General features: G+C 42.7%; 1 protein-coding gene across 2 annotated transcripts in view; it reads left to right on the top strand.

The window, feature by feature from the left end:
• Positions 1 to 13,256, top strand: part of klf7b (Kruppel-like factor 7b) — a 64,656-nt gene that overhangs the window by 34,272 nt on the left and 17,128 nt on the right. For both annotated transcript variants that reach the window (XM_039600273.1, XM_031732957.2), the window contains exon 2: positions 4,377 to 5,028. In XM_039600273.1, the coding sequence (XP_039456207.1) occupies positions 4,377 to 5,028 (652 nt within the window). The remainder of the gene's footprint in view (positions 1 to 4,376; positions 5,029 to 13,256) is intronic.

Genomic DNA, 13,256 nt, shown 5'->3' with positions numbered 1-13,256 from the left:
AAATCCACGCTGAGCATGTGTGTGTCTATGTGTGTGTGTGTGTGTTTGTATGTGTTATTCGATGTGACCTTTCTCCATATGGTGTGGGACTAAGCAGGGAAACAGGAGGTGAGCCCTGCACATGCTATCAGTCTGAGCTGTTAGCCAGCATCCACAGTCACACACACACACACACACACACACACACACACACACACACACTATGCTGCAGGCCCAACATGTCATTGTTACCTGATATTCATGGTGTGTAGGAGAGACAGATGAAGGAGAAGGTCATGTGTGTGATGTCAGAGGCGGCGCGTTCAATGCTGGCCGTGGGTTTGATTGCCGCTCGCTCTTCTTGCACAGCCTCGGGCTCCCTCTACCCTCTGTCCTCCCCACCCACCTCCCACTATCGTCAGCATCGGTCCAGCCCCCACCAGGAGACACGCAGACCTTTCTATTTTTGATTTCTAGTCCAAGATAAAACAATAGTACAGCATGCTCTCAGAAATCACTGACAGAGGCTGTATTTACAGTATCAAAGCAAGCTAATATTAACGGCTCGGCGGCTGTGTTCGAGGATGATGAATTATGTATGTAACACATACAGTACAGCAGCCAAACTTTATTCTGCTGAGACCTGGAAAGGATAACAGTGTTTTACTGAAAATCTTGCAAAACTTTTCTTTTTATCTCTAGTAATACTTTGCATGTACTCTGCAAGCTTTAAGAGCCTAATCCCTCAGGATGAAGGCATAATCTCCAGTAATATTAACAAACACACAAACAAAGAAGCCCATAAATTCAGAGCTACTCATTTAGATGACCTTTACGACTAGATATCGTCTTAAGCCCGTTGAGTTATAAAATGTTAATAAAATCAACTCAGACAGACTCGATTTTTTTAATAAAGAAGCAAAAGCACAGAAAAAAAAAAGGTTAAAAAGTAGGGCCTGTCATGAGAATATGAAAATATTGTCTCTCCATTCAGTTTTCATCAAACGTTGTGTTGTCACATTTGTCAAATCCATGTGGAGATGGAGGAAAAAGGTTTTTTTAAGCATTTCCAAACTCATTTCATACTGTTAATAATAAGTAATTGTTTCTCCCAGTCGCTCATGCTGGGGGTGTCATTAGGATTAAACCAGGATTGCACCAAGCTCTCCAGCATCTGCCAGATTCTGCTGTAAAACTTAAAATCTCAGCAACTAAACTCAGAAGCCGTTCTTAATGTCCAGTCAGAACAACAAAAATCAAGAACGGTAAATTAAGTTTAAATTACCACATTTATTGGTTTGGTTTATTTAGAAATTAAAAAATTAAATGCTTTCTCTAAGATCCAAAGCCATCTCAAGTAACCTCTTTCATTAACTTTCTAATCGTTGAAGGTGACTAATGTGTCATTTCATTATTTTTTCTTGTAGAGCTTCCTGTTGTTGTAATCATTATTCCAATATCCAGGCATGAGGCTCTTTTATCTCACCATAAAACAGTTGGCAGCCTGAGTTTCCATTTGCTTCCTGATCCATTAGCGGTACCTAATCTTTAAACGGAGATATAACAGACCCTTTAGCATGCCCTGCTCTGTTGTGTTGCACACAGCAATGAATGAGTTGAACACAAATGCTAACAAAACAAAGCAACTGTCTGGACAAAAGGCGAACAAGAAGGTTTTTTCCTCGCAGCACTAGTAGCTTTGCAAAAGTCATTGTTGCAAGATGTCGGTACAAACATGCTTATCATTTTCAAGTTTCTTTATGGAAGCCCCCCCAACCCCACCCCCGAAGAAATATCTTTGATTTTTATTCAAATGCAAATGTGCATCCTTAGGGGGGAAAGGGCATTCTTTTAAACAGAAGGGGAAAAAGGGAAAAGAAAGACGGAGAGGAAGTTCAGCTTATCACCACTCAACAGATGTTGTGACTAAATGTGTTGGTTTGTCTCATCACTCAGGCTGAGCGAAGTAAAGCTCCAGAGCCGGCCCGTCTGAATGGACGGAGTCAACCAGCTGCAGCTAAAACACACACACACACACACACATTTATCTAGTAGCTGTAATTTGCTTCAATGACAGAGGTGGAAGGAGCCAGAGGATCAGGATGAGAACTTTGAGGCTGCCAAAGGCCGTTGGCCAAACGCAGGAAATTCATTTTCCAAGAGGAGACATTAAATGCATCATGCAGCGGGACAGACAGTGCCACAGCCAGGTAGCTTTCAGAAAGTGCTGAGTGGACAGAGTGGGGCACTTTTGACAGAAAGAAAAAAGATCAAAACATTGTTTAGTTCCTGTGACACCGAACAGCAATATACCAGTGTCCAGGCATCCAGTGTTTACTGTTTCCCAGTTAAGCATCCCATTTTGTGGATGGTGTTCATAAACTTTTCACCTTTCTGAGGAAAATAATTCCAATAGAAGTTAAAGAATAGAGACAAAGGTGGAAAGACTAAAAGAAAAGCAAACTCATGCCATAGAAATGTTCTTTATAGTTCTTTATAGAGAGTAAACGTCCTCAGTGCCCCCAAAATTATGCACATTAATTTAATTTAGTTAATTTACTGCTTGTTACCGCAGTATGATTGAGTTCGATGAGAGACTGAGCTGAAGGGAAGCTACAATTGAGTCCAAATTAGCTTCTGTTGTTTAAAGTTGTGTATTGAAAGATGTGTCACCAATATGAAAAAGTAAACTACAGAGAGCAAAAACATTTGCTCATGAAAACAGGATCAGATTTGACTTTGAGCTGTCACGAAATCCGTCCTTAAGTATTTTCAGGATTAAATTTCCAAACCAAAAGTGCCTTATTATTGTAAACATGAAAGACTGTGATAAGACATCATAAAAATGCAGCTGCTGCTTTGAGCTCCTATGGTCTGACATCTGGTTTGTATCCGTTTCTGTATTCAGTAATATGTACTTATCAGTGTTTCTCCTTTTACCCTCTTTTTACTCTTTAATGAAGGCTGTTTTTTTAGCTAACCCCCATATTAGCACGTGTGTGAGCTTTACTTGTATCTCTTTGGATCATGCTCCTCTATAGGTGGTACACATGTCTTCTTTTTCATGCCTGAACATGCAGGCCGGATTTCGGCAGTAACCTGTGTTGCAGGTCGGAACATTCAAAGCAACAACAAGATCAATCGAACAGCTTCTCTGAGACCTGAAAAGTGCAGTTGGTAGTTTTTTAGCAGAGACCAAACAAGAATCGCAGAAACCATAAAAGTTTTCAGAGGAGAAGTGCAGCCTCGCAGTAGTAAAAGTAGGTTAGTGACTGGAAGGTTTTTGGCTCAGATCCCTTGAGATAATGTGGCAGGTGCCCTTGACCGAGGCACCGAAGGCTGGCAGACCAACAACTGTGGTGATGGTGCTCTGCTGCCAACAGCAAGTGAACAGTGGTTTTAAAAAAAGTGCAGATGTCTCTGTTGTTGCTTGATAAATAAAGAATTTTAGGATCACTCGCTTATTTTTCCTTATTTTTTCCCCTCCTCGTCTCCATTATTTCCTCTGTTTCTTTCTTGGACTTGTCCTCTTGTCATCTGACTTCCCTTCTTTTCCCTGTCTTGCGATATAACGTCCATGGTTGGTTGATTTGGGTGAGCGGGGGTGGGAACAGGAAAGGCTTCCACAGTTCAGGGCTCCAGAGAGCTTGGCCGGGCAGCAGCAATCAATCACAGGCTAAATCCCTCCTCTCTCAGGACCGCCGTGTGCCAGGTAACATGGTCAACAGCTGCAGAGAAATATTAAGCCTACAGCAGGTACCTGAACTTAAATAGACTGGTAAACAAGGTCTCTGAAATGTCTACAGTTTGGAGAAACGTACTGAGTATAGCAATGTGCAAAAAAACAAGCAAAAAAATCACGCCAGGCAGTGCATTGGCTGTTTGTTCAAATATTTGACGCCAAACTTTTTCATGCACGAAAATAATAACTGTCCTTACTTTATGTCAGCAGTAAAAGCACCAGGATAGGCAAAAATCTCAAGGTGGTCAGTTGTGGATACGAGAAAATTTACTTTTTTAAACTCTTTATCACACAAGTGTCATAGAGGTCAGCAGGACTTATTTAGGATTTTTCATCTTTAGAAAAGCATTTGAATTTCTCTCTTGCCCAAAGTGACTGAGGAGTTACAGTCATGTGAAGTGCACCGGAGGGGCTGATTTTTCTGTGTGCTTGTGAATGCCTTGTGTTGCTTTGGTACACCGTAAACCTCCGTAAAGCTTGTCCTCTCTTCTTTCCAAAACCCTTTGAGTTTTAGCACTAACGGTAACAGTTACAGTCGTTTAAACAGCGTTCATAAAATGGGAAACTTGTGTTATAATCCTGGATAAACTGTGATAACCAACTGTTTTTTTAAAGGTATACAAATATTGACCCTCGGTTTGTGCTTCTCTTGCAGACGTGTCTAGAGTTGGAGCGGTATCTACAGACCGAGCCCAAGCGACTCTCAGAGCTCTTTGACGATGAGCTGGACTGTCTCTTAACGCCGGCGTTTATGCAGGGGGGTGACAGCGATGAAGACCTGATGGACCCCCTCCTTCCCAGCCTCCCTGACCAGCCCAGTCCACCTTCGCTACTTGTGACCCTCCCGAAGGTGCAGGCCAAAATTCTACACGTTCCCAATCCCAACAAGAGCCAGACAGCAGCTGGGGCTGAAACCCTCACAGGCAAGGAGCAAGTTCTCGGAGGAGTCAGTGCCGCTCAGCTTAGTGCCGCTGTCACTTCCCTAACACCGCCATCATCACCGGAGCTTGGCCGACACCTTATTAAGCCCACACAGACGCTCACTGCAACAGCAGACGGTACATTAACGCTCAAACTGGTGGCAAAGAAGGTGGGATTAGGGGCGGCTAAGCTGGTAGCAGCGCGAGCGTTACCATCCCCACCAGGCCGAGGAGGAGCGCTCAGTGACAGCGAGCAGGGAGGGGTGGGAAGTCTGGCAGGAGACGTACCAGAGAACAAGAAGAGAGTCCACCGGTGCCAGTTTAATGGCTGCAGGAAGGTTTACACCAAGAGCTCCCACCTGAAGGCACATCAGAGGACCCACACAGGTAAAACCTTAATTGCATTCCCAGGAATTCAATTCACGATGCCACTGGTGTTTCTGATGAACTTTAAGTTTTCCACGTGGCGTCTTTTCCTGCAGTTTGAAAGCATGCAAGAACTTGTAAAACACGACACTGAAAGCATTTTGATCAGTGCACAGAGTGGGCTCAAAGTTGTCACTGTGAAATGCTCCCCATGATTTTAGTACAGTGCAGTACAGAGACGTGGAAACTAAGAAGTTTCGGACAAACGTCGGCTTATGCCTGACAGTTTAACTGACCTCGGTTAGTGAAGCAGAAGAAAAGTACAAGTCTGACTGGCAAGGGAGGGAAGAGGTGTTGTCTGATGATGTCTGTGGGTTAGAAGCTTCTGATTTTGAATTAAAGACTCTAGCCTGGAGCTGGAAGCTTTGAGTAAGGCTTAGCGTGCTGTTTTATGATGTTTCACACTATGATTTGGTTGAGTTTCCGCAGAAATCTGCAAAGAAAACATCTGATGCATTTTTAAAAGAGATTAAAAGCTCTTTTCTTCTTCTTGTGCTTCTCAGATGATCCTCCAGAATTATTCATTTGCTTCTTGATATCACCTCAGTGCCAGAAAGGCCCTGCCTCAGTAATTGCCTGATGATTGATAGACTGGTAGTAAATTACTTTGCGAATTCAGCCGTGTCCAACTGGGTCTGACGTGCAGCTTTAGCTGCTTACTGCAGCTGCCCCATCTGTGACCCTCAAACAGAACACACGCTGGCTAATGCGACCAGGAAGGGGCAGGGAGCTGCGAGTTTTCTGTAGTGAAAGCATGAGGAGACAGGCTTTGGCTTGTTGAAGTAGACTCATAATCAAAGATGGATTTGACTGATGTAGCCTAAGATGAATAAACTTTATATTTCTTGTATTTTACTCTGTAATAATCCATCTGTATAGGTCACAAAGTACATTATGACAGAGAAGCAGATCCATGTTTCTGAAGGTTATTCAGATTTAACAGATTTTGCATTTTACCAAGACATTTATCATTAGTCATAACAAATAATAGATAAATAACAGAAATATGGTATTTACGGCTTATAAATACCTGACTCATCCCTGGATCATTTAGCTCCAGGGTAGAAACCCATTCCACAAAACTCTCTGCACCTCAGCATCCACTAACCCCACTCTGTGATTTTACGTGGCCAAACACTTCATGGCTGAGTTGCTGTTGCTCCTGAGAGCCCCCCATTCTTTCAGAAATGTTTGGAAAAGCGGTCTGCACGCCTAGTTGCTTGATTTTATACACCTCCGGTCAGGGAAGTAATTGGAACAGATGAATTCAATGATTTGGGTGGGTGAGTGAATACTTTTGGCAGCATAGTGTATCTCTAGTTTTACTGACAGGAACCAGTGCATGGTGGATTTTCACAACAAATCCACTCATCAGTTTCGAGGTAACAAAAAAAAGCCTCCTGGATTTAAAAACTTCTGCCTGAGTGACTCGGGCTGAACCCATCATTTATCTGCAGCACAGGGGATGTGCAGATTTGTACCACCTGAAGGTAGCATTATTCAACTTTAGCTTTAACCACACCATCATTTACTGTAGCGGTTTATGTCCTCCGGTTGTCATCATACAGTGTTAGCAGTTTCACCAGGATCACAGTACGTAGCCTGAAGCCTTCGTCTGTATTAATACCGGCAACTTTGGCATCATAAATCCAGCGTGTTACAGGCTTATATGATCCTCAGCAACCATTGCATGGCTTTAAGTATAGCATTACATTCCAGGGCAGCACCTGGCATAGCTGGGGGAACCCACCACTGTAGCTTTATTGTAGCTAATCCAGAGTGGAGCCGCTAGTTTTCTGGTGCCCTGACCGCGAGCTCGGGTATCTTTAATCTTCTGATTATTCCACAGACGAGTCATGCTAACCAACGATGAGCTTTTAAAGGCAGAATCATTCACTGTGGGAAAAAAAAGACGAAGAGGACACCCTGAAGACACAGTAGCTTCCACACTCTGTACGTGTGTGTGCGCGCGTGTGTGTGGCATAAATGTGGGGGTGGTGTATTCCCTCCCGATGTGTTCATTACAAGCGCAGTGCTGTGGTTTAATTAGCTTAATCCTCTTTTTGGGTTATTATAACCATAAATCATTGAACATACATGTAGGGAGGGATTAGCATAGCAGAAACTACAGGGAGGAGCAGCAGTAGAAAGCCTGCACAGTGTCAATACACTTACTGTCACATAGTGCACACCAGAGGCCATTAGAAACATCATTATATTGAGGTCTGTCAGCGGCTATGCTGCACGTGTGCTTCATTTCCTTTTTTTTTATAGAAAACGTATTAAAGCGTTCATACTGAAAACAATTTCTCCCTTTTTTCCCTTTCTTATATGGAAATGTTCAATTAGGGGTGAGCAGAAACATTAATAGATGCAACAGATAGACGCAAATGAATTCACTTAATCTGTAAAGTGCCCAGCCGGCGCTGATCTGAGTCGCAGCCAGGGTTTTTCTAGTTCTCCACTGTTTTACTTTTCAGTTTCTTGGATGTGGTTGGATCTTTAAAAGCAGTGCACAGCTAATTGTATCACTTTGCACTTCAACATAATATACTTAACTACATATTTGGCAGCCAAGTTAGCAGGATAGTTGGCCAGTTTTGGAAAGAGGCTTTGTCTTTCAAAAGTCTTTGCTGCACATTTTTGAAGGAGCACGAGCTCAGTGTGGAGGAGTTTTGTTCTACAGCCAAAAAAGTAAATGAATAAATACATAAGAGCAATAAAATATGTGGATTTGCATGCATTACTTTGCAGCTCGCTGGAATGCGGATTGTCATTATCATCTTATGCCTAGCTTCTGCAAGGCAATCAGTCAAAATCCTTCCTAACTTAATTTAGTTACAATTATTAATGCATTGTTTGATTAAACAAAGTAATAAAAGATACATTGGCTGAACCAGTGTAAGCATATATCACTGGTGTCTTTTTTTTGTATAAAATAGAGAAGCAAACAGCAGTGAGTCAATCAGACCAACGTCAAACTGCAGAAACGCCCGTTTGTCAGCCACAGGCTACATAAGCTCAGCAAGAGAAGAAGAGAAAAGAAAATGGTAGTTAAAGTGAAAATGAATTTCTCAGCAGTCTCCAGCACCTCACTCAGTGTAACAGCAGCCTAACCAAACCTGTGTGAGTGATTTAGTGCAAGTTAGCAGGTATGTTGCGCTAACTGAATCTTTCACGGTATCCGAGCGATGCGGCTGCAGCAACAGAAATAGTTAATGAAGCGAATGAATAGCAGCCTTGTTACAGCCGTAAAGTGTACAGATAAACTCAGTGTGCAATAAAGTAGCTCCTGGAAGTATTTTTACTGAGGAGGAGAGGAGAACGACAAAAAAAGTCAGTATGTAACCTTAAACGGGGGGAGTATATAACCAACTGACGTATTATAGAATGGTAAATAAATTATGAATTATATAAATTGCATTATACCTTTTCTATTATACCTGTGTAACCAGAGCACAGAATGTCACTGCCAACCAACCACCAGGTACAATGTGCAACAAATACCTTTATAAGTGAGCTGTATCAATAGTGGTGATCCTGAACTGTTTACAATATTAGAATTTGTGCGTTTTTACCAAGATAACATTTTTCATTTTGAAGTAGTACAGTTATAATACAGTTTGAAATAGTACAGAAATAGTACAATAGTATAGTTCATATCAGAATGTCGTAAGATTCGGTAAGCATGTAGTTACCTGTGTTTGCCTGTCGTTTGTAGAATTAGTTCTTTCTTGGAAACATTAAGCAATAGAATTGTTTAAATAAAATAAAAATTCACCTCCATCAGTTTTTTTTTTTACAAAACAAAATTAACCAGGGTGACACTTCGGCTGGCCACGTTTCACCCAGACTGGGTCCTGAACTTGTCAACATTTTCAAGTTCATCACAGGCGGGTGTAGGTGACAGTGTGTAAATGCAGAGTCAGACACTCCTTAACAGTCCCATCAGACATGCAGCAGTTCCTCAACAACAAATCAGTAGGTTACAGTTTCATGTAGTTAAGGAGAGGCGTTATTTTCCACTCGGGTCTGTGTGGTACGGAAACTTCTTTAGCATACTGCTGTAGCTTGCTTGAGTCACAGCATTCGAGAGCAGTGGGACCGCATTAACATTTGTGAAGCTTTCCATGGAAATGAGGTGCATGTTCAATAAAATCTGCAAAACCTCATAATGATGATGCTTGTATTGTGCGACTCAATATTACGTGATGTGAGGTGTATTCTGTCTGTGTTCTGTCATGCAGGTTAAAACACTGGTCACTCCGGTTTAAGTCGAGACCTCCACTCTCCCCCCCCACCTCCACCCCCACCCAATATAGGTGACACCACAACCTCATGTGGAGTCAGGAGAAACCCTGCTGCAACCTCTCGACATCCCCATAGAATCAAAACTCCAACCTGTCTCTCTCTCTCTCACTCTCTCTCCCTTTTGCTTATTCAGTTTGGGTTGCCAAGCAACTGCATCACACTCTTCCATAATTGGTTGGTGGCTGGTGGATTGTCCATGCCTGTTAATCTCTCTCCGAGTCTCTCTCTCTCTCTCTCTCTCTCCCTCTCTCTCTCTTTCTTTCTCACACACACACACACACACACACCACTACCCCCCCTTCTCTCTTCTCTCTTTCTCTCAGTTGCTAGGTGACTTTATCATGCATCCTTGCCTTGCCGTGCTATAATTGGCTGGCGTCATGGTTGCTGTGGCGTCAGGCCCAAGCTGGCCTTGCTTCATTCCTCTAACACTGTGTGTGTGCTATGTGTGTGTGTGTGTGTGTGTGTGTGTGTGTGTGTGTGTGTGTGTGTGTGTGTGTATTTGAGGGGGGTCCTATTGAAGGAAGACGAGGGGCTCGGGCCAATTACAGAAAACGAGTGTGAAACGGCAGCCTGTCTGGCACCTGCGGCCCGCACTCATACCCCGTATCACACACACACTCTCAAGCACATACATGTAGGTTGAGATTGTAACATTTCTTCAACAGGCCTAGAGGATAAGCTGCCAAGTGCTTTTCTATTCTATGTAGAAAATATTGGTCCCATAGTCAGACCACAGAGGACTCTGAGTAGTGAAGTAGAAGGATTCACACATCCAGATACTGCTGCTGAACATGGGTGGTATTTTGGTTCTTTGCAGAGCTTGAAGTAATCTGCTGTAGAATCACATGTACTCACATTTTTTACAGCTGTGCCAGAGCTGTAACAAAGACTTATGAACCCCTGAGGGAAATAGAAATATTTACTGGTAAAAGGTATATATATATATATATATATGTGTGTGTGTGTGTATATATGGACACAGTGCGATGCAAAAACACTGAGAAACCCATTATTTCTTTATTATTTGCTAGGAAACTGTATTGAAATGTATTTAAACCTGTTAACACATATATTATAGAAATACAGCATATAACAGAAAAACAGAGTTTGTACACTTCTAACATTAAATATGATTGTTTATGACCACCGTTACTCTTCAACAAAGCATGAACTCTCTTTGGCAGCTTTCTTGTAATTTCTGTAATTAGTCTTCAGGAATATGTTGGGTTTTTTTGTTCTGTTCTCTGTCAAGATGATCCCACACTCCTTCAATAATGTTGAGATCAATCGACTTCTGGTGGAGTGAAGAATGGAGTAGGCGCATATATCGTGCTTTTCCGCACTGACCTGAAAACCATCGCTTTTTTCCGTCCCAGACTTGATCGGTTTCTTATTCAAATGAACAGTATTTCTTTGAAAAGCTCCATGGCCTCTGGAACCAGGCTGACAAAATAAAAAGACAACAAAAGAAATGACTCGCCTTCCTCAGCTAGCCAGATGAGCATGCCCGCCTTGGCCAGCTTACTGGAGGAGCACCAACAGTCCATATCAACGACCGTGTCCTCCATCATTAAAGCAGCGCTTGCCTCTCTTAAAGCTAATCTGGACACGGACAAGCTACACTGACTGACCTGAAGACCAAAGCCAGCTTGACAGAAGAACGCATCCAGGCCTCGAAGCATCATGTGCCACCATATTTCAAGCTTGTGCTAAACTCAAGAACAAGAATATTGACTTAGATGAACGTAGTTGCCGGAACAACATCAGGATTATTGGCCTGTCAGAGTTCATCAAGAGACCCCGACCCTCAACTTTTTTCTCTAAAGTCCCGATAAAGATATTTGGGGACCAAGTGCTGCAGACTACACCAGAGCTGAATCGTGCCCAGTGCACCCTCGTTCCCAAACCATGACAGGGGGACTAGACCGGGCCCGTGATCATGTTTAATCGACACCAAACTAAAGAGTTGGCCTGTAAATGGAGGAATGACTTGAAGTACAGAGTCAGTGTTGGGTTGAGGAGCAGAATGAGAGAGTTGGTTTATCCAGTCATTATTTCCAGAGATCCAGAGAGAAGCGGCGGGCAGAAGGGCAGGCAGGTGAGGTGAACGCGGCCAAAGCATGTAGCCTGAATGGATGAGTGGTGACGGACAACCAGTGAAGGTTATGGAGCCTGAGCAGGTGAGTAGTGGCAGATGACCACCGAAGCGAACTGCAGGTGAGTTAAATATTGTTCCAGGAATGGCAAAAACAAAGTAGAGACACAAGGAAACAGGAGTTAGAATACGAAGAGGCAAATAACAACAAGAGAGAGAAGAGCTGAGTTACCACGATAGGAGTAGCTGACGGACTGGCGATGAGTGGAAGGCTGCGGTGACCTGCTGACTGCCACTGATGGAATCGCAGACGGGTGATGCAGGTCTGGAAACAAGCCAACACGAAAAAACATACCAAAACAGCAGACACTCTCTCAGAACACGACACATCTACCATAGATTTCTTTCTTCTTTCTTTTTTTTTTAGTTCCGCCACTTCTTCTTTTGTCCTACACTTGTCCAGCTCCCTCAAATCTTTCAAGAACACACTGCACACCATGGCAAGATGTGCCATGTTTTCAGCTAATAGCCCTTTGATTTTTACCTTGTTGGTCCAAAGTCTTTTTTAAGTGTTGTTCACATATTTTAAAGTACCTGTCCAGTTTAGGTGGCATTTTGAATTAGATAGTCAAACGCTCTAAATCTATTCAAAACTAGTCTGATCCAGTCCAAGTGCCTGGTTTTACTTTTGGCATCTGACATAATTGGTCTGGAAATGTTCAGGGTGTTTTTGTTTCATCACAGCTCATGGGCTGCTGTCCTGTGATATATGCACTTATGCATTTATTCAAGTGGCCTCGTGAGAGTTTAATTTACAAGGAGTGAAATGCAGTAGCTTGTATTTTAAATGAGCTGCTCTTATGTTTTTTAGTCAAACCTCCTTCTACTATCTATGCTACCTTCAGTCATTGCCAATTCTCAGACTAAATGAATAAATGCATTTTACACCAAAGCCATCAGCATAATTTCTAAATCAGAAACTGCACTGATTCATTCATAAAACGCCTTTAAATCTTCATATAGTCCAGTTATAGCAGTACCATTGGTAGATGTGCTATGTGAACCCTACTAGGTCCAACCAACAAGATGTACTGTCTCAAGACATGTGGTGTCACTTATGGAAACAAACTCCTGCATTATAGTGAACTCCTAATGATAAAACACAATGAAATACAGATGGCAGCTGCAGAAGTTTGGAGAGATGAGATTACCCTGCTCTGAGCCCCCCGAGACACTCTGTCCACAGTGATCCACAACACATCAGAAACTGCGGTGGTTAAGAAGAGCTGTCGCTAAAAATTTACAGCAGAGAGACGGGAACGAAACCCAGATCCCTGTTGTGGGAATCTGCGTCAGGCTGCATGAGATTTGACTGGAGAATTTGAATATGCAAATCCTGGAGAGCAGAGCTCGTGATCTGGAATTAATTTAGTCCAACTGAAACTGCAGTCATGTTGTGTCTACGGAGAAAAGACGCCGCCGATCAAAGAGACGCGCTAACTGTGGGGAAATAAAGGGGAAGAAGGGCATCATTCACAGTCGGATGTTCCTGTAGCACAACATCTTTTACTTCTCGTTGCATCACCTTGCTGTCAGAGCGGCTCGCCACCTCACATCCTGGTCCGCGTGAAGGTGTACTTTCTTGTAGTTGTACTATACTGCAGCAATGATTCAAGGTGATGAATTGAGACAATTAAAGTTCATGAAAAAATTATAAGACAGAGACGTTATGGCCTGCAGTAAGACTGGGGACATAAAAAGCAAAAAAAGATAAATAACC

The sequence above is a fragment of the Oreochromis aureus genome, linkage group 16, assembly GCF_013358895.1.
Source record: "Oreochromis aureus strain Israel breed Guangdong linkage group 16, ZZ_aureus, whole genome shotgun sequence".
Taxonomy (NCBI): domain Eukaryota; kingdom Metazoa; phylum Chordata; class Actinopteri; order Cichliformes; family Cichlidae; genus Oreochromis; species Oreochromis aureus.
The sequence above is the reverse complement of the archived record's forward strand: the minus strand, read 5'-3'. Positions and strand labels throughout refer to the sequence as shown.